Source organism: Emydura macquarii, unplaced genomic scaffold, assembly GCF_026122565.2.
Source record: "Emydura macquarii macquarii isolate MOO-44397 ecotype Brisbane River unplaced genomic scaffold, CSIRO-AGI_Emac_v2 contig_3113, whole genome shotgun sequence".
Lineage (NCBI taxonomy): Eukaryota > Metazoa > Chordata > Testudines > Chelidae > Emydura > Emydura macquarii.
In genome coordinates, this window is record NW_027133250.1 from 321,105 (window position 1) to 347,967 (window position 26,863).

The following is a 26,863-nucleotide window of genomic DNA, read 5'->3' on the forward strand; positions in this document are numbered from 1 at the left end:
GACAGTCCAAGTGACCTCGTCGTCTTTCCTGGATGAGGCAGTGGCAGGGATGGCTATGGCCGCATCCTGGACAATCACAGGGCTCACCAGGAGCTCTTCAGAAGTATGGCCCAGGACCTTGGTTTCAAAGAGGAGGAAATAGAGGACATTACCTTGGCTTTGGTGGACATCTTGACATCACCCAGCTCATCTAGGGTGGCACTGCCGCTTAACGAGGCAATCTCAAAATATATAAAGGTGTTGTGGCAGACCTCTACATCTCTTCCACCCACAGCCAAATGGGTTGAAAGAAAGTACTTCATCCCTCCTGAAACAACGAGAGTCCTGTAGCACCTTAAAGACTAACAAATTTCTGCGGGCCTAAGCTTTCGTGGGCTGCAACCCACTTCGTCAGATGCTAAGGGGTAGGAGTACCTATATATGCACCCGCAATCAGGCTCTTTAGTAGCAGTCACAGCCAATGAGCGGGAGAGGCAGGGTCAGCAGGGCTCATCCCCTAAGGCGAAAGATGCCAAAAAGCTGGACTTGCTAGGAAGGAAGGTCTACTCGATGGGGGGCCACCAACTGCGAATTTCGAATCACCAGGCCCTCCTCAGCCGATACGACTTCAATTCCTGGTCAGCTATGTTAAATTCAAAGACCTCTTACCATCAGAGTTGAGGGCAGAGTATGGAGCCCTAATTGAGGAGGGCAAAACCATAACCAAGGCATCGTTCCAAGACTCCCTGGATGCTGTGGATGCAGCAGTCCACATCATTGCCACGGCAGTGGTAATGAGGCGCAGTTCCTGGTTGTAGTTTTCAGGCCTCCCATATGAAATACAGATGACTGTGCAAGATCTACCATTTGAAGGAGGCTCTCTCTTTTTCTGACCAAATGGACACTCATCAGCCCAGCCTAAAAGACTCCCAGGCGATGTTAAAATCGTTAGGCCTCCACATGCCAGCCCCATTGTGGAGGCATTTTAAGCCACAACCTCTGGGCCAATTTAATCCCCGACAGCATAGACAGGACTTCAGGAGATGGTGCAACAGAGGCCCTAGGAGGAGGCACGTGCACCATTCCTCATCTGCCCCCATGGCAGTGCCCTCTAAGCAAACTGTGAGGCAGAACTTTTGACGGTGCAGTCAAGGACAACCCACCAGTTCAGATCCTGAATCTTACCCCGATGTTTGGAGATCATCTATCCTATTTTTACCGGGCATGAGTCAACATCACATCTGACTGTTGGGTACGCCGCATGGTGAAAGTGGGATACACCCTACAGCTTATCTCCTCCTCACCCTCCCACTCCTCTTCCCCATCCTTCTTCAGGGATCCTTCTCATGAGAGACTACTATTACAGATGGTACAATCCCTGTTAAGAGTAGGGGCAGTGGCAGATGTCCCATCGGACCTAAGAGGTATGGGATTCTATTCCCTCTACTTCCTAATTGCAAAGTCCAATGGGGACCTCAGGCCCATACTAGACCTGCGGAACCTCAACAAGTTCATGAAGAATCTCCAGTTTCACATGGTCTCCCTCTCCTCTATCATCCTTTCCCTAGATCCAGGGGACTGTTATGCCGCCCTTAACTTAAAAGATGCATACTTCCACATAGCGGTTCTACAGAGTCACAAGAAGTTCCTCTGATTTACAGTCAGTCACAAACACTTCCAGTTCATGGTGCTACCTTTGTCCTATCATCTGCACCAAGGGTATTCACAAAGTGTATGACAGTGGTATGGCTTCCCTGAGTGGAAGTCAGAGGTAGAAGTTTACCCATATCTGGACAATTAGCTGATCCAGGGCTGCTCCAGGCAGCAGGTTGAAAGGCTCGTAAATTTCACTCAGTCCATTTTCTCAAACCTGGGGCTCTTGATAAACCTGCAGAAGTCAACCTTCTCACCAGTACAGAGGATAGAGTTTATAGGGGGCTGTCCTCCATTCCATCCGGGCAAGAGCTTTCCTCCCAGAGATTTGCTTCAGAGTCATTGAGGCCTCATAAAAAGGGTTTAAGAACCTTCCCGGTTACCACAGCGCTAACTGCCTGAAACTATTAGGCCACATGGCATCCTGCAGCTATGTGGTGCAACATGCCCGTCTCAAACTCAGGCCCCTTCAGACGTGGTTGGCATCGGTGTACGCTCCAGGTCATCACCCCTTGAACAAGGTGGTCACGGTCCCAACAATGGTGACTCATGCCCTTCAGTGATGGCTCAACAGGGACATGGTGTGTCAGGGTGTCCCATTCTCAAAATCAGTTCCATCAATCACAGTAGTCACAGATGCGTCAGACATGGGGTTGGGAGCCCACCTGGGGACTATGAGAACACAAGGTATGTGGACACTGGAAGAGCAGTCTCTTCATATAAATGTCAGAGAACTGAGAGTGGTCCGCTTGGCATACCAGGCGTTTCATCTGCAGGGCAAATACATTACTGTGCTCACAGACAACATGGCTATGTTCTACATAAACAGACAACGGGGAGCCTGCTCCTCCCCTCTCTGTCAGGAGGCGGTGTGCCTTTGGAACTGTTGCATAGCCCATTCTATTCACCTGAAGGCCTTTTACCTGCTTGGCTCACAAAACAAGCTAGCAAATCACCTGAGCAGTTCATCAACCATCAGTAATGGTCCATTTGCCCAGACGTCCTCAATATCATTTTCCAGAAGTGTGGGTTTCCCCAAGTAGATTTATTCGCCAACAGGAAGTGCCTCCTATTCTGCTCATGCCAGGGACACAGCCCAGGCTCTCTTGCAGACGCCTTTCTCCTTCCTTGTGGAGGAAGCATAATGTATGCATTCCCTCCTTTGGCTTTAATCCACAGGGTGTTACTCAAAGTCAGGAGGGACAAAGCCAGCATGATACTGATAGCCCCAGCATGGTCGTGGCAGCCTTCTCGACCCTTCTGCATCTGTCAAGGGTCAAGCCCATCACCCTGCTGTTGTTCCTCGACCTGATCTCGCAGAAGCACGGCCACCTGCTTCACCCAAATCTTGAGTCTCTGCACCTGACAGCATGGAACGCCATGATTAAATGAAGCGGAGCGAAACTGATCAGCCATGGTTCGGACAGTCATCTTGAATAGCAGAAAACTATCAACCAGATCAATATACTTGGCTAAATGGAAAAGGTTCAGCCAAATGAAACACCCTTACCTCTTCTCCTGGAGTACCTACTCTTTTTTAAAAATGAAGGCCTTGCGGTCTCGTCTGTACAAGTCCATCTGGCCGCGATTTCAGCCTTCCATCCACCAGTTGTTGGCAGATCTGTTTTCGCCAACCCAGTTTCCTCTCAGTTCCTGAAAGGCTGGAGCGGCTGTACTCCCAGATGCTGCAGCTGCTGCCACCTTGGGATTTCAACTTGGTTCTGTCAAGACTTACAGGACCTTCATTCGAGCCTATGGCAACATGCTGTCTGCTCCACCATGGAAGGTGGTCTTCTTGGTGGCCATCACCTCAGCAAGAAGGGTCTCAGAGATTAGAGCTCTCATCTTATACTGTATTCTTTAAAGATAAGGCGAGGCTCCGTCCACACCCGGCCTTCCTGCCAAAGGTGGTCTCGCATTTTAACAGTAACCAGGATTTCTTCCTCCCAGTTTTTTACCCAAAGCCTCATGCCAACAAGGAAGAGCAGAGGCTTCATTTGTTAGATGTCAGATGAGCCCTGACTTTCTACACAGAAAGTTTCGGAAGACCTCTCAGTTGTTCATGGCTATTGCAGAGAGAATGAAGGGGAATCCAGTGTCTGTCCACGGCTCTCCTCATGGACCACGTCATGCATCCATATGTGTTATGACCTAGCGAAAGTTCCGCCTCCTCACTTGACAGCTCATTCCACAGGGGCGCAGGCCTCATCAGCAGCATTTGTGGTACAGGTTCCGATCTTAGACATCTGCAGGGTGGCAGTATGGTCATTCATTCATACGTTTACTACTCATTATGCCATCACCAACAGGCAGAGGTGATGCTGTCTTAGGTCAGGCAGTCTTACAGTCTGTGTCCATACCAGCATGGAACTCGGACCCCATCACCTAGAACATGGCTTGGGAATCACCTACATAGGAATGGACATGAGCAAGCACTCGAAGAAGGAAGAATTATTACTAACCTGTCCATAACTGTTCTTCAAGATGTGTTGCTCACATCCATTCCAAACCTGCCCATATGCCTCTCTGTCAGAGTAGCTGGCAAGAAGGAACTGAGGGAGCGCGGGGCAGGGTGGTAGTTGCCTATATACTGTGCCGTGAGGATGCTACTCCAGGGGGCACCAGAGCCAACCCGGCATATACCACTTCTGGCAGCGATGCATGTGGCACGCACACACCTACGTAGGAATGGACATGAGCAACACATCTCAAAGAACAGTTAGGTTAGTATCCATTTTTTTCTTTAGAAAAGACTCTCTGAGACACTGATACAAATGGGCTTTCCAGGGTTGTGGATGGGTGTAACACTAGGTGCTAAAGAATCTTGGCTAGAGGTTCCTTAAAACCTCTTGAGAGCTCTGCTGGCCTCTCTTTCCACCTTAAAAGTTCTGGGTTCTACCTTCCTATCCCATTTGTTGCCTCATCAGGCCTTGGTACATCCCTCACATGTAGCTGTCTCCAGCTGGAGATCTGATAAACTTTACTTCTCTCCCCATTCAGAAATCTTTTCCAGGCAGTCAGCAGCATGTTTTCCCATCCAGTCTTGAGGGACTGGCAAAAAGACACCTAATTTCAGTCCAGGAAGGGCTTTTAGAGGGTAGAGGTGGGGGGGACGAATGGGTTGGTCTCCTGTGCTCTGCCTCATTATAGTTCAGCTGTGGGGCTAGAAACAGACCTGGTCTGCTGAACATAGCAAATGCAATCCATCAGTCTGAATTTGTAAAACCCATTTAAATTAAAAAATAAAGTGGATTTCACTCAGCCTCAATTTGCTTGTTATAAAGGTTTTCGGGAAATCGTTCAGACTTGAACTGTCTGGAAGAACACATTTAAATGTCTCCAAATGATGTGTTCTTCAGTAGTATAAGCAAGCTTATTTTGCAAAGACTGATAGCACAGCGATAACTTTCTCCACCATCCTGTATGTCGGTTTGGACAGTGGGTTCAAGTCCTACCAGCAGAGAGGGGACAGGACAAAACAAAAGCTGGGACGGGACAAAACAAAATCTTCAGCATTATGAAGGTAGCTGACTCAGCAGAGCAGTTTTCTTCCAAGCAGCAGACATTCCTTTCTCTGTTCACGTGAATGACAGTTTTCCTTGATCTTTTCTTTTTGCTTCTGTCCCCTCTGTGGAGCACTTTCGGTAGGGCAGCCCTCCACCTGTGTGTCCTGCTTTCTTTTAGAGACTGTCTCCTGGTTTTCAATAGCTCATTTTGTTCCTCTTTGCCTGGAGGCCAAAGTTTTTATCTTAGGAGTATATAAAGGCTCCCAGACATAGCAAATGAGACCAAACAGATAAAGCTCAATGCTTATTCATTATATTGTTAATTGAATCGATTTGGTTCCGTTATAGGTGGAAAGATGTTATGGAAGTTCTGTATAAAACTGTTTCTATGTTGATAGTATAAAGACAACCATCTGCTGGTAAATAAGACTATGTAGTAGTATTAACAAGTTTGTAGCTTCATTAATGGTCATTAGGCACAGTAAATGGCTTCTTGAGTCCAGCTCTTATGAGTGAGTCCCTATAAAAAAGGGGTAGAATATTACAAGAGATTAATTTTTACTTGTATTCCTCTGCTTGTAGGAGGAAAATAACTGCTTTCGATGCTGGCATACCATGAGGTTTGGAGAAAACAAATCAGCAGACAAGAAATTGGTTACTCATGCTATGTCAGATATTTGAGATTTTTATCTTTTTTTCCACAGAATAAGAAGCAAGGATGCAAAAATGAAGAAGTTTTGGCAGTGCTTGGCCATGAACTGGGTCACTGGAAGCTAGGTCACACTATCAAAAATATTGTCATCAGCCAGGTAAATAGTAGTATATTAGTGGTATTCCTGAAACATTTTTTCAGTTACTATGTTCAGTGAGTCAAAATTGTCACACTTCCTGGGTCACACATGATCATGCTGCCTGCAGCAAATTAATTCTTCTGGAAGGGGAGTTCTGTGGCATCCCTTGGGCCATTCAGCTCTCCTTGTGTCCAATGTCCTACACTAGCATCTTCGCAGCTATTTGGGGACGGTATACCAACTCCGTGGCCAAGTGTCCAAGTTGGCGCTCTACCCCTGTCTAGTCTGTCTGGCTCCCCTACTTCTTTCTGCATCTAGAGCAGGATCGATACCTGCTTATAATTCCCATCTAGGATCCTGCATCCTGCACCCAACTCCTTTGCCCCCCACATCCAGTCACACCCTCTGGGAACGCACAACTTAGTACAGTCTGAACAAAGGGAGACAACAACTTACACTTCAGTCCTCCTCTTACTACAAAACATCACCCTCTCCCCGCTTCCCTCCAAAGTCTCAACTTCTCTCATGTCCCCTAGATAGTTTCTCGAATACATCTTTTTGAAGTTTTGAATTCTCTGAGTGGGGGTGTGTGATGCAGCTTCCATCATGCTCTAGCAGAAAGATGCTCTACTCCCCAGGTCCCCAAAATGAAGCTGCAATGAAAGGGCACTCCAGCATTCTGAAGTGATGTCTGACAAAATCCGTTTATTCATGCAAACTTGTCTGCACAATGCACAAGTGCTAGGGAACCTATGGTATGCAGAACCCCTGGGTATCGCTTGGTAGCTGGGATACCACTGAGATCTCTGTCTGACCAGCTTGGGCTCCCTCTCACACTGTGATGCTATAACAGGCCACAAACCCCTGGTAGGTACTGCACTTGCACAGCCTTCCACAGAAAGGGACCACACCAGTCTTAGTTCAGTGAATGCTTTCCAGCCACTCACAAACCAAATATAGAAACTCAGGCTGGCTCCTCAGCCCAGGACCACACCGTCTACCCTGGTCAAAAAGCATGATCAGTGGAGATTATTTAGTCTGCCCCTCCCTCAAAGTGGAAGGAACATCCACCAGCTTTTGTTACTGAGCAGTTTGTCTAAACACTTCACTCTATAACACACCGGTTAAGATAAAACATTAAACAAGTTTATTAACTACAGAAAAATAGATTTTAAGTGATTATAAGTGGCAGGTGTACAGAGATTAAAAGAAGTTACCAAATGAAATACACATAAGGTCACAGTCTAAGTTCTACACACTAACAAGCTCTTGAATTAGCAATGTCTCACCCATGTTAGCTGGTACAAGCAGTTTCTTAAATGCAGGCTGAGCAACCTTCCCTGCCTGCGACTCCACTCCCCATTTCCAAAGTCCTTTTGTCTTCAGGTGTTGAGTTGGGGAGAGAGAGAAGCCAAGCTATGATGTCACTCCCCTTCTTTTATAGTCCATTCCAGCTTGCTAGTCCATGCATATGATGTGGGGGCTTTTCCCCACAGGTCAATCAGTATCGCATTGCATAGGTGCTTTCTTGGTGAAGTCTCCAGGGGTGGGAGTTGATAGAGTGGATCCTCCTTTATGGGCCGTTAGCAGGTCTGACCACTTCATTGTTGTACCTGAATAGCTGGTTTAGGTGTTTCCCACCTCACAACATGTTCTACTAGCATTTGCAACAATATTTTATAACTTCACATACAGTGGTAGCACACAGGATATTAATGTTTAACAGATCAAGACTTTTAAAATACCAAACAAGGCCTACTTCATACAGAACATATCGTTAAATGACAGTGGTGAGTATAGAGTTTCTGGGGTATTGTTCTCAGACACAGGGTGTCACAGAAACATTCCCCAAATCTCCCTTGTGCTCCAGCATTGTCTAGTTCAAACAATTTTCTCTCTCCATAGAAGGTATCTAGTGCTCTTCTCTAAATTGTTGGTGCTTCTTTCTGTTAATTACCAGTATCAGTCTCTTTTCTTCACTTGTTCTTGGTGCTGGAAGAATCTTTGAAGATCCCAGCAATAACTCTATCTTGAGTTCCCTTCTCAACATCCTAGAATCGTCCCTTAATCCATCCAAGTTTCTCGTGTTTGCTCCCAGGTAGTCTAAATGGTAGTTCCCGTGCATTCTTTGGTATTCCCATCCCAGGAGGCAGCACGCGGTCGGCTTTCTTTATCTTGGTCACCACAGATGTTCCAGGCTATGATATCCCTGTCAGCTTGCCACTTGGGATCAGTCTCCATTTTTTCTTTCAGGATTTTTCTTTTTATTCACCCAGGTAAAACTCTCACCCAGGTGCTCATCATCTCTCCCATGACTTTTGTAACTTTTTTTTCTCTGTCGTCTTTAACATACATGTTTCTCCCTATCAGCCCAAATGCAACTGCTAAGATCATTCTCCCAACCCATTCCTTGGACTGTATCACCTCCCTCCTTGAATCTGTCCACTGGTTCTCTCTTTTCACCACATTAAATTCAAATTTCTTGTCCTCTCCTTCAAGAACCTTCAAAAATCTGCCCCTCCCTACTTGTCTTCTCTACTCTTTCTTAGCACAAGCCCCTCAGCTCTTCTGCTGTGTCAGTTTTTCATACAAACATTTCTGTGCCTTCTGCCATGCTGCCCATTACACACACAACACCCACACTGAACAGATCTGTAAAATTGGTACAGAATCCTGCTTCAGAAATTTTCAAAAGAACTGCCTCTATCCTACCATCATCATGCCTATATAAAGCCAGCCACGTTGTTGGCAAGAGGGATAATGGACACTGACTTTATTCACAATTACACACAGAAAACTACGTTACAAGAATATTTTATTAAGGTTGCAAAGTCAGATAATTGAAAGTTAGGAAATGTCAGAACCTTAATTTGGCCCCTTATATATGTGCATTATGATACAGTAATTACATGATCACATACTATTTTTTCAACAGGATCCCTGCTTCTGGGCACTTCTTTAATAAGCATTTAAGCAGTAATCTTGTGGCTAGTTGAAAGGGTCATATTAATGGGAATATTCTGTTACCTCTCTTTCTAGATGAACTCCTTCCTCTGCTTCTTTTTGTTTGCGGTATTAATTGGTCAGAAGGAACTCTTCGCTGCATTTGGTTTCTGTGAGACTCAGCCCACCCTGATAGGCCTGATGATTATTTTCCAATTCATTTTTTCACCTTATAACGAGGTAAAACATAGCTTTGTGAAATGGCCTCTTAAAAATATATGTGCTAATGTGTTATCTCAAGGAATTGTTTGAAGTTTCTGATGGCTAGATTGTTATTTCTCTTTGATTTATTCAAGTTAGTGATTTGTCCTGGTAAATTGCAATCTCAGAATTGCCTCAGAATCTCTGACTGTGGTGTGTAATGTAATAATAAATAAGTGATCCCTCTGGTCAAAGTGAAAAAAGGAAAATCATGAATTTGTAGTAAAAATCCCAAAGCACAGGTTGCATTATTCAAAATAGCCTGTGCTTATTTTCAATAAAAGTAATTTACAATAATTTAACATTTTAACTAATAGTTAACACTGTTTTAAAATTGCTGTCCTTGTGCCCATTATTGGAGCCTTGCTGCATTCCTGGCCCAATCCCATGACTACCTGACAAATCACTAGCACTTTTAAGAGTTCCTGCTGTCTTAGTTTCTTCTGCATCCCAGACTATGTTCAGACTGACGGGGACAAATCGCCGCCGCCAGATCGATCTTTCTTGATTGATTGAGCGGTCAGTGAGACCTGCTCAGTCGATCAGGAAGTCGACTGAGTCAGTCCACCCCCTCAAGTAGCATAGCGCTGAGCCGACGGGAACACTGTTCCCATTGGCTCAGCGCAGTGAGAACAGCGTGCAGAAGGGAAGCAGAGCAGTCAACGTCAGTTACACAAACTACTCTACATAGTTTGCATAATTCCCGTCGACTGCCGCCGAATCGCACGGTAAGTGTGAACGAGCCCCCAGTCTCTCACTTGGCAGCAATGCAGGTTTAGCTGTTACTATTGCATCCATCTACTCATACACACCCCAAAACATCAAGTCATGGATTTTTTTTTAATTGAAAGTCATGGAATCCAGGACTCCTGTGACAATCAGGTCAGAAATGCAGTTTTACTGATTTTGTTTTCTAAAATTCTAAAATTTGTTGCAGGAAGATGTTCTATGGTAAAATGGCTGCTGATTTCTTTTTTGTTTGTCTCATATCTCTCAATGTTTTCTTATAGCTCAAGGAGTTATGTTGTTTTCTGTTTAGATTTTAAGGCCAGAAGGGACCATCATGACCATCTAGTGTGACTTCCTGCACATTACAGACCACAGAACCTAACCCATCCACTCCTGTAGTAGGTCCATAACCTATGGCTGAGTTGATGAAGTCCTCAAACCTTGATTTAAAGATTTAATGTTACAGAGAATCCACCATTTACTGTAGTTCAGATCAGTAAGTGACCAATGCTGCATGTTGCAGAAGACGACAAAAAAAACCCCATGGTCTCTGCCAATCTGACCATAGGAAAATTCCCTCCCAACCCCAGATATGGTGATCAGTTGGACCCTGAGCATGTGGGCAAGACACCCCCCCCCCCCCCCCCCCAACCAGACACAAGTAACTCAGAGATCTCCCCTTCTAGTGTCCCATCTCGAGCTATTGGAGATATTTGTTTGTTGCACTGTAATCTCTCGGGAGATTACTGTGTTTGCAGACACCAGAATGAATTAAGATACAATAGCTGCAAAGGCAGTCAGAAATTGTAACTCCCTACATTCCAGTCTGTCTTCACCTCTGTGACTGCGGGTGCTGAAGAGAAACCACACTGAGAATGCTCACTCAGGGCAAACTGCAAAGAGTGGGGCAGATGGTCCCCAAACTGGTGGTCTTTTCTATAATTAGATTTACCCAGCCAGTAACAAAACAGCTTCTGTAATACCTTATTGGTTATCAAGAAGCCCAAAAATAAAGTTTCCCTTAAACAGTCCAGCCCTAGGCTCCCAGCCAGACAGCCAAGTCAAATATGGTGATGATTACTTAACATCTTGTTCACCATATAGAAAATTCCACCAAACACAAGAGATCAGATACATTATCCACCAGGTCAATGAATATGTCAGATTTTGCACAAATAAATGCTTACAGCCAATTGTTATTAACTAATTTAAGAATTATTAAAAAGAAGAGAAAGCGTTGTTGTGGTTAAAGATCGTTATACATAAAGATATGAGTAAAATTCTTAGATCAGCTTCATAGCAGAAATGGTGAGCTGTTAAATTGCAAAAAATTCTTCCAGAATTAATCCCAGAGGTTATAGTCCAGTAGGCAGTCTATGTATAGAGTTTCTTCAAATTCTTCCATAAGAATGTAAAAGGACAGTCCAGGGTACCTGGAGACCTCAGTCTTGCAGCTTGAACTTCCCCTGACAAAGTTTAAGTAGATCTGAGATGCCAGGATCAGGCCCTAGAGTTCCTTTATAGATCTCTGGTAGGCTATGATAGCCTCTTGACAGCAGATAACTGTCCCACCCTGCCTCAAACTTGTTGGCGGTACAGGCATCTGCAGAAGAAGCTCGGTCACACTCCCAGAAATCCACCCCAGCAGTAGAGCTCCTGGGAAGGAAGGTTTTCTCTGCAGTTCTGCAATTTCATGTTGCTAACTACCAAGCTTTGTTGGCGAAATAAGACATTAATAACTACTCCAGGCTTGCAGATGTCAAAGATAAATGTCGCCTGGAAGACAGAGTCCAGTTCCAGTCTCTTTTAGATGAAGGGAAGCTAGTGGCAAAGGTGGCCCTCCAGGCTGCAGTAGATATTGTAGACACAGCATCCAGAATTTTGGCCACAGGACTAGTCATGAGGAGGAACCTCCTGGTTACAGTTGTCAGGGTTTCCTAGAGGGGTCCAAAACACCATGCAGGAGCTCCACTTCAATAAGTCCAACCTTTTTAATAAGAAAACAGACAACTTCCTGCACTCACTAAAGGACTCAAGATCTACTCTGCGTTTCCTGGGGATTTACATTCCAGCCTCCAGGAGGAAACTCCAGAGGCAGCCCTTTAGACCAAGGCCAACGCCTTTTCACGCACCCTATTATCAGCATCCAGCTGAGCCTCTGCACCTGAAGATTCAGGGGTCCCATTTCTTGGCTCCCTGTACTGCCATAGCCTCCCCTTGCTCTCAAGTGCCATTTTTGACATAAGCGTCGGGACCTGTATGCCACCATTAATGCCACCCACTTTTTCTGCTGTCACCTTTAGGGGCAATCTTACATGCTTCACCCACGACTGGAACAAGATCACCATAGACAGTTGGGTCCTGGAGATTATCCATCATGGATACCTCATAGATTTCTCTCCTTCCCTTGTCACAAATCCCCTTCTTGATCCCCCTTCAGGGATCACTTTCAAGAATTGATTCTTCAAAGGGAGGCAGAATCCCTCTTACACGAAGGGGTGATAGTTTGTCCTGCCTCAGTACCAAAGGAGGGGGTTCTACCCTCGTAGTCCCTAATTCCCAAAAAAGATGAAGGAGAGAGACCCACCCTGAACCTCTGACATTTTTATCTGAAAGCTGAAATTTTGGACAATTACGCCATCATCTATAATCCCCTCCCTTCAGGAAGAGATGTGGTTCACAGCTCTTCACATGAAGGATTCATATTTTCATGTGGAAGTTCATCCATCACACAGTGATTTCCTGCGTTTTACAGCTGGCCTACCAGTTTTAGGTTATCCCGTTTGGGCTTGCTTCAGCACCCAGGGTACTTATGAATGTTTTCTCTGTGGTAGCAGCCCAGATGAGGTGCCAGGGCTATATGGTGTTTCTGTACTTGGATGACTTAGGTAGGTCTTATCAGGAAGTCATGTCAACAACATGATTTCTTATGCAACTTCTTGCAACCCTATGTGTTTGCATAAATGAAGAAAAGTCCATATTGTCACCCACAAGGACAATAAATTCTATTAGGAGCAAGAGCATTTTAAGTGATGAGCAACCTGATTTCCTGCATCACCCATGGACCATGAATGATGGTGCACAGATCTCTCTCTCTGTTAGGCCATGTGGCCGCATGCACCTTCGTGAGTTCGCCAGATTACACTTTCAGTGTCTGCAAACTTGGTTCCACTTGATTTACCAACCAAAAAGGATCACATCAATTCCAAGGTGACTGTTCTCTTCAAAGTTATCACCTACTTCACTTGGTGGTCAGACCAGAAGAAGTCATGGTGGGGGACTTATTTCAGCTCTCCTATGCCCAGAACCAGCATTGTGAGAGATGCCTCTCTCATGGGGTAAGGTGCTCATATGGACTACCACACTGTTAACTTACTGGAACTGAGGGTGGTCCGCCTAGTGTGCAAGTTCTTCCTTCCCCTCATATCCTTGCTCCATGTACAGATAATGTTGGACAATGTCATCATGGTGATGTATATAAATAAACAGTGAGGAGTCAGATCTCGTCCTCTCTACCTGGAAGCCGTCAGATTTTAGAACTGGTGTGTCAGGAACCATGTCACAATACAAGCTGCTTACCTCCTGGGTATTCACAACTCCCTTGCAGACAAGCAAAGCAGAAGCTTCTCTGCAGATTACCAATGACAGATTCACGCACAGGCCTAACCATGATATTTACACAATGGGATACTTCACTGTGGGACTTCTTTGTATTTCAGACAGAAAGCTTTCCATATATTGTTCTAGGGAAGCCAGGGGTCACAACTCCCAGGGTGACGCTCTCCTGCTTCTTGGATAGAATGGCCTCAGATGCATCTTTCCTCCCATCCCCCTACACCTGCAAGTCATAGAGAAGATACTCTACAACAAAGCCAACATCATTCTCCTAGCACCCTATTGGCTCAGAGAGTGTTGGTTCATTGAACTTCTAATGATGTTCGTCCACTAATATATCAGGATACCCCCATTTCCGGATCTTCTAGCCCAGGGCGGAGGGAAAATCAAGCACTCCAACCTGGGTTCACTCCACCTCACAGTTTGGACATCGGAAATAGAATGCTCATACTCTGCCTCCATTCAGGAAATCCTTAACCAAAGTAGAAAGGATTCTTCTTCGAGTGCTTGCTTATGTCCATTCCACTATGGGTGTGTGCACGCCTCTGTGCACGGTTACCCGGAACTTTTTTTGCCCTTAGCAGATCCCGTAGGGCTGGCTCCGGCGCCCACTGGAGCCCCATGCACATGCCGCAGTATATGAGGCCTGCCGGCCCTACGCCCCCTCAGTTCCTTCTTTCTGCCCGTGACGGTTGCTGGAACTAGCCTTGCTCTCAGCAAGTTCTATTCCCCTTGTTTGGACTTGTTTGATATTCTAAGTTAGCTTTATTTATATTCTATTTATATTCTATCCTATATTTATATTCTAAGTTAGCTTTATTTAGTAACGTAGTTGTTAAGTGTTGTAAAGAGTAATTAGAGATAAGGCAAGTCCCTGCGGGGACTTCGAGCAGCCGGGCCATGCCCTAGTTGCCGGGCTTCAAGCCATGTGCCTCCTGTGGGAAGGCCTTCCTGCTCAGCGACCCCTCACGACTGCTGCCTTAAGTGCTTGGGGGAAGCCCACAGAAAAGAGAAGTGCAAGATCGGCAGGGCTTTCAAACTGAGGACTCAAAAGGACCAAGAAATCCGGTTGAAAGCCCTCCTGATGGAGGCAGCGCTCCGTCTGGTGTCCAAGCCGACCCACCTCGCCTCGGTACCGAGTGTGACCTCGGTATAGAGTGCACCATCGGCACCGCGCAACATCGTCAGCACCAAAGAGGAAGAAGCAGCACACGGAGCGCAGACACTCCCCTGTGCCGTCGGTACGGGCAGGGTCAAGTACGGAGATGCACTGGAGCTGGCCCATCAAGACTTCTCCGGTGCCTGCATCTCCGGTCAGGGAGCCTCCCCCAACTCCGGGGAGTGGGAGAGTTCCCCTGCCGACACTGTCGACACCGGAGGCTTTTCAGGCAGCAAAAGCCTTGCTGGCCTTGCCTCCGCCACCTCCGCCCACCCCTCCGCCAAGGGAAAAGGGGCCGGTGTCACGGGGGAAACCCGGGTTGGATCCCCCTGAATGGCGGTGGAGATCTCCTGCCGGACAGTCTCTGAGACATTCCCCTAGTAGTCGCTCCAGGTTGGCAGCATCAAGGCGACCTGCCCCAGCACGGGGTGTGGAGTCTCTCTCTCAGTGCCAGTGTCGCTCCCTAGCACCGGAGGCAGCGCACAGTAGGAGGTGACACCGGTCAAGGTTAGGTGGCGTTCGGACAGCTCCTGTTCCAGATCCCCGCGACCAAGGAGTTCGCCTGTACCTAGACAGCACAGAACCTGGTTGCCGTCAGAGGACCTGGCACCGATGAGTTTGACCACACCGAGGCGGTGCAAAACCCAGTTGCTAGAGGAAGACCCGACACCACAGAGTTTGCGGCGTGGAATCCGATCGCCCCCACAAAGCATCACAGCCTGTGGTACGGTCAGCCCCAGGTTGGCCCCAGGGACAATGGCCGCAACAATGGCTTTATTGGCCCCCTTGGGGTATCCAGATGGGGCCGGGGGTGCAGTCCATGCCTCCGGCACAGGAGAAGGCCCATAGGCACTACTCTTCAGACAAGGAGTCGGACCCCCTGGAGGGAACCTCAACGGGTGCAACTGTTCACCAGGAGGGGGCGCACCCGCAGGCTGCATCTCTGCAGTCCTCTTCCTCCTCACCTGACGAGGCAGTCTCCCGGGACTAGTCAGCCCCATTGGAGGATTTCAGGGTGCACCAGGAGCTGCTCAAGAGGGTGGCCTCCAACTTGGGGCTGGAGGTGAAGGAGTTAAAAGAGGCCGAAGATAGCCTCTTTAATGTGCTGGCAGCAGCTGCCCCAGCAAGAGTGGCCCTCCCAGTACATGAAAGGGTCCTTAAGATTGTAAAGGCCCTGTGGCAAACCCCTTCCTCGGTCGCCCCTATGTCAAAGGTGGCTGAGAAGAAATATTACATCCCGGCTGAGGGGTTTGAGTATTTGTTCACACACCCCTCCCCAGGAACCCTGGTAGTAGACATGGCTAACCAGCAAGACAGGCAAGGTCAGCCAAGGTCATCTCCCAAGAACAAGGACAATAAGAAGCTGGACTTGTTTGGGAGAAAGATTTATTCCCTGGCAAGCCTGCAGTTCAGGATTGCCAACCATCAGGCCCTCCTGGGCAGATATAATTTCAATTTCTGGGACTCCCTCAGGCGGTTCGCTGAGGCCCTGCCCCAGGACCAGGCTGCAGACTTTAGCACTATCATGGAGGAAGGAACCGTGGTAGCTAGGGCAGTACTCCAGACGTCTTGTGACGCTGCTGACTCGGTGGACAGGGTCATAGCCTCCCCTATCTGTATGAGAAGGTGCTCGTGGCTGCAATCCTCAGGCCTGTCCCAGGATGTGCAGCAGTCTATTTAGGATCTCCCCTTTGATGAGTCGGCCCTATTCTCGGACCAGACTGATGCGAAGCTGCATAGTCTGAAGGACTCCAGGGCCACGCTTCGCTTCCTGGGCCTTTACACGCCCCAGTTTTCCAGGCGTCAGTCACGGCCCCAGGCACAGCAGCAACCAAGGCCTCCACCCAGGCCTTTCCAACCCTATAAAAATAGGGGGTTTAGAAGAAGAAATCAGCCCCCTAGCTCATCTTCAGCTCCCCAGGAGGGACCCCACAGGAGGTCGGGCAACCAAAGGAGACAGGTATGCCGTCCTCAGTCTCAAGGATGCATACTTTCATATGTCTATCCTCCCCAGCCACAAGTGTTTTCTCCGTTTCACGGTGACTGGCTCCCACTACCAGTTTACAGCCCTGCCCTTTGGCCTATCTTCGGCTCCAAGGCTTTTTACCAAGTGCATGGCGGTAGCGGCTGCCCACATGATCAGGGCTGATCAGGGGCAGGTCCAGGTTCCAAGTGCAGGAGAGCATGACCCTCACTTGCTCTACATGCAGCAGGCTGGGACTGCTCATAAACGGACAGAAGTCCACACTAACCCCAGTGCAACGAATAGAGTTCATTCGGGCCACCCTGGACGCTTCCCAGGCCAGAGCCTTCCTGCCTCAGCCACGTTTCGAGGTGATGGTCTCTATCATCTGCCAGCTGCACCGATGCTCCACGACAACAGTCAGGCACTACCTACAGCTGTTAGGCCATATGGCGGCCTGCACATACGTAGTGAGACTAGCTCACCTGAGGCTCAGACCACTTCAGGCATGGTTGGCCTCGGTATATATCCCAAGAAGACTCCCATTGGACTGGATGGTCACAGTTTCCCTGCCCGTCTTAGCCTCCCTAAACTGGTGGCGGACTCCCAGGGCAGTGATGAAGGGCGTTCTGTTCAGGGAACCGGTCCCATCGGTCACCCTAATCTCTGACGCTTCGGATGTAGGATGGGGAGCCCACATCAGCGCCAACATAGGCACTCAGGGGCTCTGGGTGAGGGAGGAGAGGCGTCTGCACATCAACTTGAAGGAGCTGAGGGCAATTCGCCTAGCATGCAAGGTGTTCCTCCGATGCCTGACAGGCAGAGTGGTGCAGGTGCTGACGGACAACACCGCAGCCATGTTTTACATAAACAGGTGGGGGGAGTGCGCTCCTCGGCCCTCTGCAAGGAAGCTACGCGCCTGTGGGACTTCACTGTGAGGCATGCATGACTTCCACCTGACGGCCTTTCACCTGCCGAGAGTGAGGAATTACAAGGCGGATCGCCTCAGCAGGTCATTTCTATCCCGCCACGACTGGTCATTGCAACCAGAGGTGGTGGCTATGATCTTTCAGAAGTGGGGTGTTCCCCAATTGGACCTATTCGCGTCAGCCTGGAACACGAAGTGTCCGAGGTTCTGCTCGCTCCGGGGTCGCGAGACTGGGTCGATTTCCGAGACATTCCTCTTGGACTGGACGGGGACCCTCATGTATGCGTTTCTGCCCATTCCACTCCTACCCAAGGTCCCGCTGAAAATAAAGAGGGACAGGATGGATGTCATACTCATCACTCCGGCCTGGCCGAGACAGCACTGGTTCAGTATGCTGCTGGACCTCTTGATCGACCCACCCCTGGAGCTCCCGTGGCGGCATGACCTTCTATCCCAGGACCACAGTTGCCTGTTGCACCCGGACCTGGACTCCCTGCATCTCATGGCCTGGAGGCTCTGTGGCTGACGGAGGGAGAGAGAGCCTGCTCAGTGCAGGTTCAACAAGTCCCACTTGGCAGCAGGAAGCCTTCTACACAGGTCGTGTATCAGACTAAGTGGAGGCAATTTACCTGTTGGGAGAGTCCCAGGGTATTCCTCCCAGCCTCTCGCCTATACAGGCGATCGTGGAGTACCTGCTGCAGCTAAAGCTCCAGGGTCTGGCGCTGGCCTTGTTGAAGGTTCATCTGGCAGCCATTTTGGCCTTCCATCAACCGCTAGAGGGGAGATCCCTGTTCTCCCATCCTGTGTTGATCAGGTTCCTCAAGGGGGTGGAGAGGCTTTATCTGCAGGTTCATGATCTGGTGTCTCCCTGGGATCTCAACCTGGTCCTCTTGAGACGCACGGGACCCTCTTTTGAACCCATGGCTTCATGCCCCCTGCTCATACCTTTAGGGAAGGTAGCCTTCCTGGTGGCCATTACCTCAGCCAGGAGGGTCTCCAAGATTAGGGCCTTGACCATGGAGCCCCCTTATACAGTATTCTATAAGGACAAGGTACAGCTGAAGCTGCATCTGGCCTTCCTACCCAAGGTGGTTTCCCAATTTCATTGTAATCAAGATATTTTTCTCCCCGTGTTTCTTCCCAAACCGCACGGTTCAGAGGAGGAGAGGAGATGGCATTCGTTGGACGTGAGACGAGCCCTGGCCTTCTACATCAAGTGTACAAAGCCGTTCCGGAAATTGACGCAGCTCTTCGTCACAGTGGCTGATCGGACGAAAGGCTCACCTGTCTCCACCCAGCGCATCGTCTCGTGGATTACATCATGCATCAAGTTCTGCTACAAGTAGGCGAGGGTGCCGCTTCTGGGAACCATGACAGCGCCCGCAACCAGAGCTCAAGCGTCATCTACAGCCTTCCTGGAGAGAGTCCCCCTGCAGTATATCTGCAAAGCCACCACCTGGTCTTCGGTGCATACCTTCATGTCCAACTACGCCATCGTCCAGCAGGCAAGAGAGGATGCAGGATTTGGCAGAGCCATACTAAGGGCAGCTCACCGGTAACTCCAACCCACCTCCAAAGTATTGCTTGTTAGTCACCTCTAGTGGAATGGACATGAGCAAGCACTCCAAGAAGAAAACAAGGTTACTTACCAGTAACGGATGTTCTTCGAGGTGCGTTGCTCATGTCCATTCCACAACCCACCCCCCGGCCTCACTGCCAGAGTTGGCAGAAAGAAGGGACTGAGGGTTGTAGGGCCAGCAGCACCTCATATACCGCGGCATGTGCGCGGGGCTCCAGGGGGCGCCAGCGCCAGCCCTACGGGGTCTGCTAAGTGGAAAAAAGTTCCGGGTAACCATGCACGGAGGCGTGCACACACCTAAAGTGGAATGGACATGAGCAACACATCTCAAAGAACATCAGTTACTGGTAAGTAACCTTGTTTTCTACTACCTAGCCAAATGGAGGCACTTTTTAGACTGAGCACAGTCCACCAATGTTTGAAAGATACTGTGGGTACTGCTGTCCTGGTCTATCTCCTATCCTTGATGAACAGAGGTCTAGTTCTTTGTTCACTGCAAGTACATCTAGCAGCAGTTAGTGCCTTCATCCCTATCATGAAAGAGAGTTCCATCTTTACTCACTCAACTACTGTACGATTTATCAGAACCTTCCAACTGATCCTTAAACCTGTACTCCTCAGTGGGATCTTAACCTTGTCCTGTCAACACTCACAGATCCACCCTTCGAACCTATGGCAACATGTGCCATCGTCTATCTGTCCATGAGGGTGGTGTTCTTAGTGGTCATTGTTACAGCCAGGAGGTCAGTGAGCTAAGAGCCATCGTGGCACACCCTCCCTATATAGCATCACTCCTGGGAGAATTCTGCACCACTGTACGCATGCTGAATTCATGTCCCCCGCAGATTTCATTGCTTCCTTGTAGAAAAATGGCTTCTGATGGGGAAGCAAAGGGAAGCCGCAACAGCAGTCACAAGCCCCTCCCCAATAGTGTGGCACATTGTTTTGGGTGCTTGCAGCAGCCGGCAGAGAGGTAAATCAGCAGGTTGTGGGGAGGGAGAAGGTGGGGTTGGGGTGCCCTTGGCCGGTGGTTCCTACCCTTCACCAGGCTCAGCTGCTAGTCCCAGCTGGGCTGGGATCAGGAGAAGACAGGACTTCCTCTTCCCTTGCAAGGAGCAGCTGGGGCCAGGGCCAGGTCAGACCCACTCCCAGAAACCTCTCCCAGCTGCAGGAAGCTCTGCATCCACTCTCGCCCACTTCCTGCCCCCATCACTCCTCAGCCATGGGGGGAGGACTCTCCCATCTGTCCAACCCTCGTGCATCCAGATCCCCCAAACCCAGATCCCCCTGCCAAGCTTCATCCCTTGTACCCAGAACCCCAACTCTGCTGAGCTTCATCCACTGCATCTGGCCCCCCTCGCATGCACCAGACTGTCCCTTCCACTCAAACCCCCACCCCTCTGCACCTGGACCACCCTGACAAGCCCCCCACACCTGTATCCCCACCCCACTGAGTCCCAACCAGCTGCAATCACACCCAGACCCCCAGCCCACCAAGCATTCCCCCAGCACCCTCCCCACTGAACTCCCCATACCCAGACCCCCCTTGCTGAGCCCCAACCTCCTTCACCTGGAGCCCCCATATGAGCACCTGTGTATCCAGATTCCCCCCGCACCCGCCACCAAGCTGCCCACACCCAAATTGCCCCACACAGAAACCTCTCACCCAACATGTGGATCCCCACCACACTAGGACTCTCCACACTTAGATCTTGCTGGGTTGAGTCTGCCTGTCCCTCTCACTTGCTATCTTGGTGCATCTGAAGTGGAGTGGCAGGGCCCCTGGGGTGTTTCTGGGGTAGGCCTTGCCCTTGCGTCAGGTCAGGTGCAGCCTGACCACTGAGTCTCTGTCCCAGGGGTGGGACGGGGATTGCAGGATGATCTCCCACTGCCATGCTAGAGCCTCCACATTTATTAATTGATAAATAAGAGATGCAGAATTTTAAATTATTGTGCACATAATTTTTATTTTTTTAGTGCAGAATTCCCTCAGGAGTAACAGCATTTCATAAAGAGAAAGTTTCCCTTTGGTTACTGCTCAGATTTTTGTTTAAATTCCACATCAATCAAGCCATACACTTACCTAGATTTTTCCCCAAACCCCGTGCTTCCTCTGAGGACAAGAGACTTCCCTTCCTCAATGTCTGGTGTGCCCTGGCTTTGTGCCTGCAAAGAACCAAATCCATTAGGAAATCCCCAAAGTTTTTTGTTGCATGCACAAGCCATATCCTCCCACAGGATTACTAAACAGGATTTGGGATGTATCTTAGAATGCTACAAAATAGCAAGAATTCTTCCCCCTGAGGGTCTGACAGCTCACTCCACATGAGCAAAAGCTTTCTCCGCAGAATCTCTATCTGATGTCCTGCTGCAGGACGTTTGCAGAGTTCTGTCCACAGGTCTGCAGTGCACTATGCTCTAGTTCAGGCATTGGCTGAAGACTCAGTGGTAGGAATGTCATTATTGCAAAAAATCTTTGTTACTAGCTTCCTCACACTCTGCTCCAGTCTGAACATTGCTTGCCTATCGTCCACATGTGGAATACACATAGGGACCATCAGTTGAAGAAGTAGAGATTACTTACTATGACTGGAGGTTCTTTGAGATGTGTGGTCCCTATCTGTATTCCATTACCCACCCTCCTTACTCTCTGCTTCGAATCCTGTTGGATTTATGGTAAGAAGAGGAACAGGGGAGGCACTGACCCCCATTGCCTCTAATACTCTTGTTCAGGATCATGAGGGGCTCTACTGTGCATGTGCAAGTCAATGGACACTGCTTTTGAAGAATTTCTGGATTCAGGCATATGATGCATGTGCCTACCCACTTGTGGAATATAGATAAGTACCACACCTCTTCAAGAAGCTCCAATTACAGTAAATAACCTTCACTTAGTTTGGTAACATTTTACAGGTCTCCGGTGGTGGCCCTCACATTTTTCTGCACAAAGCTGAAGTACCCAAAATAAAACCTCAGGGTAGATCATAGAATCATACAGGATTAGAGTTGGAAGGGACCTCAGGAATTCATCTAGTCCAATCCCCTGCTCAAAGCAAGACCAATCCCAACTAAATCATCCTAGCCAGGGCTTTGTCAAGCTGGGCCTTAAAAATCTCTAAGAATGGAGATTCCTTCATCTCCCTAGGTCATAGAATCATAGAATACTAGAGGTGGAAGGGACCTCAGGAGGTCATCTAGTCCAACCCCCTGCTTAAAGTAGGACTAACCTCAGCTATATCATCCCAGCGAGGGCTTTGTCAAGCCTCAGCTTAAAAACCTCTAAAGATGGAGATTCCACCACCTCTCTAGGTAACCCATTCCAGTGCTTCACCACCCTCCTAGTGAAAAACTTTCCTAATGTCCAACCTAAACCTCCCCTCCTGCAACTTGAGACCATTACTCCTTGTTCTGTCATCTGCCACCACTGAGAACAGCCTAGCCCCATCCTCCCTGGAACCCCCTTTCAGGTAGTTAAAGGCCGCTATCAAATCCTCCCTCATTCTTCTCTTTTGCAGACTAAACAAGCCCAGTTCCCTTAGCCTCTCCTCATAAGTCCTGTGCTCCAGCCCCCTAATCATTTTGCTTGCCCTCCGCTGTACTCTCTCCAACTTCTCCACATCCTTTTTGTAGTGGGGGGTCCAAAACTGGACACAGTACTCCAAATGTGGCCTCACCAGTGCCGAATAGAGGGGAATAATAACTTCCCGTGACCTGCTGGCAATGCTCCTCCTAATGCAGCCCAATATGCCATTAGCCTTCTTGACAGCCAGGGCACACTGCTGACTCATATCCAGCTTTTTATCCACTGTTACCCCCAGGTCCTTTTCTGCAGAGCTGCTGCCCAGCTCGTCAGTCCCCAGTTTATAGCTGTGCATGGGATTCTTCCGTCCTAAGTGCAGGACTCTGCACTTTTCTTTGTTGAACCTCAATAGATTACTTTTGGCCCAATCCTCCAGTTTGTTTAGGTTACTCTGTATCCTATCCCTACCTTCCAGGGTATCTACCACTCCCCCCAGCTTAGTGTCATCCGCAAACTTGCTCAGGGTACAATCCACTCCATCCTCCAGATCATTAATAAAGATGTTGAACAAAACCGGCCCCAGGACCGACCCCTAGGGCACTCCACTTGTGACCGGTTGCCAGCTAGACATGGAACTATTGATCACTACTCGTTGAGCCCTATGCTCTAGCCAGTTCTCTATCCATTTTATAGTCCATTCATCCAACCCATACTTCATTAACTTGCTGATAAGAATATTGTGGAAGACCGTATCAAAAGCTTTGCTAAAGTCAAGGTATATCACGTCCACTGCTTTCCCCACATCCACAGAGCCAGTCACCTCTTCATAGAAGGCAATCAGGTGGTCAGGCATGACTTGCCCTTGGTGAATCCATGCTGCCTGTTCCTAATCACCTTCCTTTTTTCCAAGTGCCTCAAAATGGATTCCTTGGGGACCTTCTGCATAATTTTTCTGGGGACTGAGGTGAGGCTGACCAGTCTGTAGTTCCTCGGTTCCTCCTCTTTCTCTTTTTTTGAAGATGGGCACTATATTTGCCTTTTTCCTGTCATCCGGGACCTCCTCCAATCACCACAAATTTTCATTGATAATGGCCAATGGCTCTGCAATCACATAAGCTAACTCCCTCAGCACCTTTGGATGCATTGCATCCAGCTCCATGGATTTGTGCTTGTCCAGCCTTTCTAAATAGTCCTGAATCTGTTCTTTCACCACTGAGGACTGCTCACCTCCTCACCATCCTGTGCTGCCCAGTGCAGTAGTCTGGAAGCTGACCTTGTCTGTGAAGGCAGAGGCAAAATAACTATTGAGTAACTTCAGCTTTTTCCACATCATCTGTCACTAGGTTGTCTTCCCCATTCAGTAAGGGCCCCACACTTTCCTTGACCTTCTTGTTGCTAACATACCCATAGAAACCCTTCTTGTTACCTTTCATGTCCCTTGCTAGCTGCAACTCCAGTTGTGTTTTGGCCTTTCTGATTTCATTCCTGCATGCTTGAGCAGTTTTTTAAATACACCTCCCTAGTCATCTGACCGAACTTCCACTTCTTGTAAGCTTCTTTTTTGTGTTTAAGCTCACCAAAGACTTCTTTGTTAAGCCAAGCTGGGCCCCTACCATATTTGCTATTCTTTCTGCACATCGGGATGGTTTGTTCCTACGTCCTCAATAAGGTTTCTTTAAAATACAGCCATCTCTATTCCTTTCCCCCTCATATTAGCCTCCGGAGGGGATCCTGCCTATCAGTTCCCTGAGGGAGTCAAAGATGTTTTTAGAGTAGTCTGGATAGACTTTTCCAGAACAGGAGCATATAAAGAACAGCTCTGCTCGTCTATACTACACATTAGCGATTGCAAAAAAGCATCAGAAAGAATCGATTTCTAGTTGATTAAAGTACAGCCTAAGAGGCATATACAGAGTATCAAAAACGTCCAGAAGAGCCCATGAGCCAAAGACTATTTACTGGACCAAAACATTTTTTGTGTCTCAAGTGGAAGCATAAACATAAATGGACTGGCCTTTTTTGAAGGAAAAAAGTGTTATACAAGACTTTGTGTGTGTGATCAATGTGTTATCTATGCTGCAAAAGGTGTAGATTTTATTTTTCCTCTTTATGTAGATGTTGGGGAAGCTCTTGTGGCTATGAGCTTCTCCCATGTGACAGTATCCTTTAATTACTAAGCAAAACGTTGGCTGAATCTTTAACCTTCCAACCTGCCAATTTATGACACCATCATTCAAAATGTGTGAGAAATGAATTAAATGTGGAACATCAGTTTTTTACATCATAATTAAATTATGTTTTTAAGCTATCAAGCATGTTTTTAAGAGTGTTTTCTCACTGTGTGGATAAATAAAGCAGTGTTCTAAACAGTTCTATCACAATTCTATCACTGTCATAAGACTTCTAACACCTCAGAGATCTGAGCTGGGTTGAAATCTTGCTGCCTTTGAGCAACAGGAATAATTGCTGTGTAGACTAACCATAGACTTGATATACTCTCTTCCTATGAGTAATATTGCTAGACATCAGTAGAATACTGGAGATCGGAACTCTCGGATTCTTCCTCCCCTTTTAATAGTGATATAGTGGTTAGAGGTGGGATAAACAAAGCCCATTGATTTGGCACTTTTATTCTGAGAAGTGTGACTGATTGGATAAGACACGTATCTGCTATATTAATGACCTAGGCTTTACTCCCAGCAGTGTGTGAAGAGGCCTTGTGCATCCTCTGCTAACCTATTTGTAAAATGGGAGATTAATATTTGACTGTGTTCTAGGGTTGGGGTGTGAGTTTTCTTTGTTAAGGGCTATGAAGTGCACTGAAATATTAACAGCTCACAGCAGAGGTGAGATTTGAACTCATCTCCTAATTTCAAGATCAGTGCACGTCCCCTCGGTTATTGGATACTTGTTTGGGGACTCTCCTGGAACATTGCCCAACTTGGTGTACGGGAAGGTGGACTAGGCTCAAATGCAGAATGTTGCACAGCACTGATGTTAAAACTTTCCATTTGGTTTGCTGACAGATTGTGTATTAATGGTGGGTGATTTACTGACACTGTAAGGAAACTGTAAGCAGATGAGATTTTATACCATCTTCATGTATTTTTCCCCCTACAGGTTCTCTCCTTTTGCTTGACTGTGTTGAGCCGACGGTTTGAGTTTCAAGCTGATGCATTTGCCAAGGAGCTTGGGAAGGCTAAAGACCTTTACTCAGCTCTGATCAAATTAAACAAAGATAACTTGGGATTTCCGGTTTCTGACTGGCTATTTTCAATGTGGCATTATTCACATCCTCCTCTGTTAGAAAGACTTCAAGCCTTGAAGGATGCAAAGCAAGACTGACTGGAATCATTGTTGGTTCAGAGACAGTGCTTCCATCTCAGAAGCAAAATTCAGAGCTGTTTTTTGATTTTTGTAAAAGTAATCCTTCCATTATTAGCAGCAATGTGCCCTGATCTGAATGCAGTTAGCTTCTGAAATGTGTGTTAAATTTACTGAACTGAGTTTTTAAGAAAATAACTTAAAAAACAATTTGGAGAATATATTGTATAAAAGCTTTTTCTTTTCACTAAATTTTATCTTTAAATGGCAGAACAGACTTTGTGGGAAAGCAGTTCTCCTTGTCCCCAGACGCAAACACCCCTTGAGTTTATATAAATTTTGAATGTGGCTTTTGATCTTTTGACAATTTCTCAGTTTTTTGTAAAGTGCACTGTAGCTTTCCACCCTCACCAGTTTGAATGGCAGCACCTGTGCCCTGTGCTCCTAATTCACAGTGAAAAAGATTTGGGTACTTAACTTCTCATGTGACAAATAGCCAATCACTATTCAAATGTTGTTTTTAAAAAATGGTTGTATTGGATAGAAGGTACACTCTTTCCCTGGATCAAACTCCTGTGTGCAATGGATGAAAAGGCTACTTTCATAGGTGTAATAAAATTGCCTCTTTCTTTGAATGGAGAAATAAGAATAAATACCATCTCCAGAATGTGTCTGGTCGTTCTTGATGAAGTCTGTGCTGGGGTTTGGTGTCAAGCTCCAATGACAGCTCCTCATCCTTCAGAGGTCCTGTGGACAATGTAGTAGGGGCTACAGAGAAACAGCAAGAAGATCCACAGAAGGGAGAAGAGCTGCCAATTCTTTGTTGTCCGTGTCCGCCCCACCCCTAATTTCCTGCTGCTTCCAAGGTGTGGCAGCTTCTCATAAGAATGGCCATACTGGGTCAGATGAATCG

General features: G+C 47.6%; 1 protein-coding gene across 1 annotated transcript in view; it reads left to right on the plus strand.

Annotated features, from left to right (window-relative positions):
- Positions 1-26,617, plus strand: part of ZMPSTE24 (zinc metallopeptidase STE24) — an 80,081-nt gene extending 53,464 nt beyond the window's left edge. The window contains exons 8-10 of the mRNA XM_067530767.1: positions 5,843-5,947; positions 8,969-9,112; positions 25,747-26,617. Coding sequence (XP_067386868.1) covers positions 5,843-5,947; positions 8,969-9,112; positions 25,747-25,971 — 474 coding nt within the window. The 3' untranslated portion in view covers positions 25,972-26,617. The remainder of the gene's footprint in view (positions 1-5,842; positions 5,948-8,968; positions 9,113-25,746) is intronic.
- Positions 26,618-26,863: the final 246 nt, after the last annotated feature.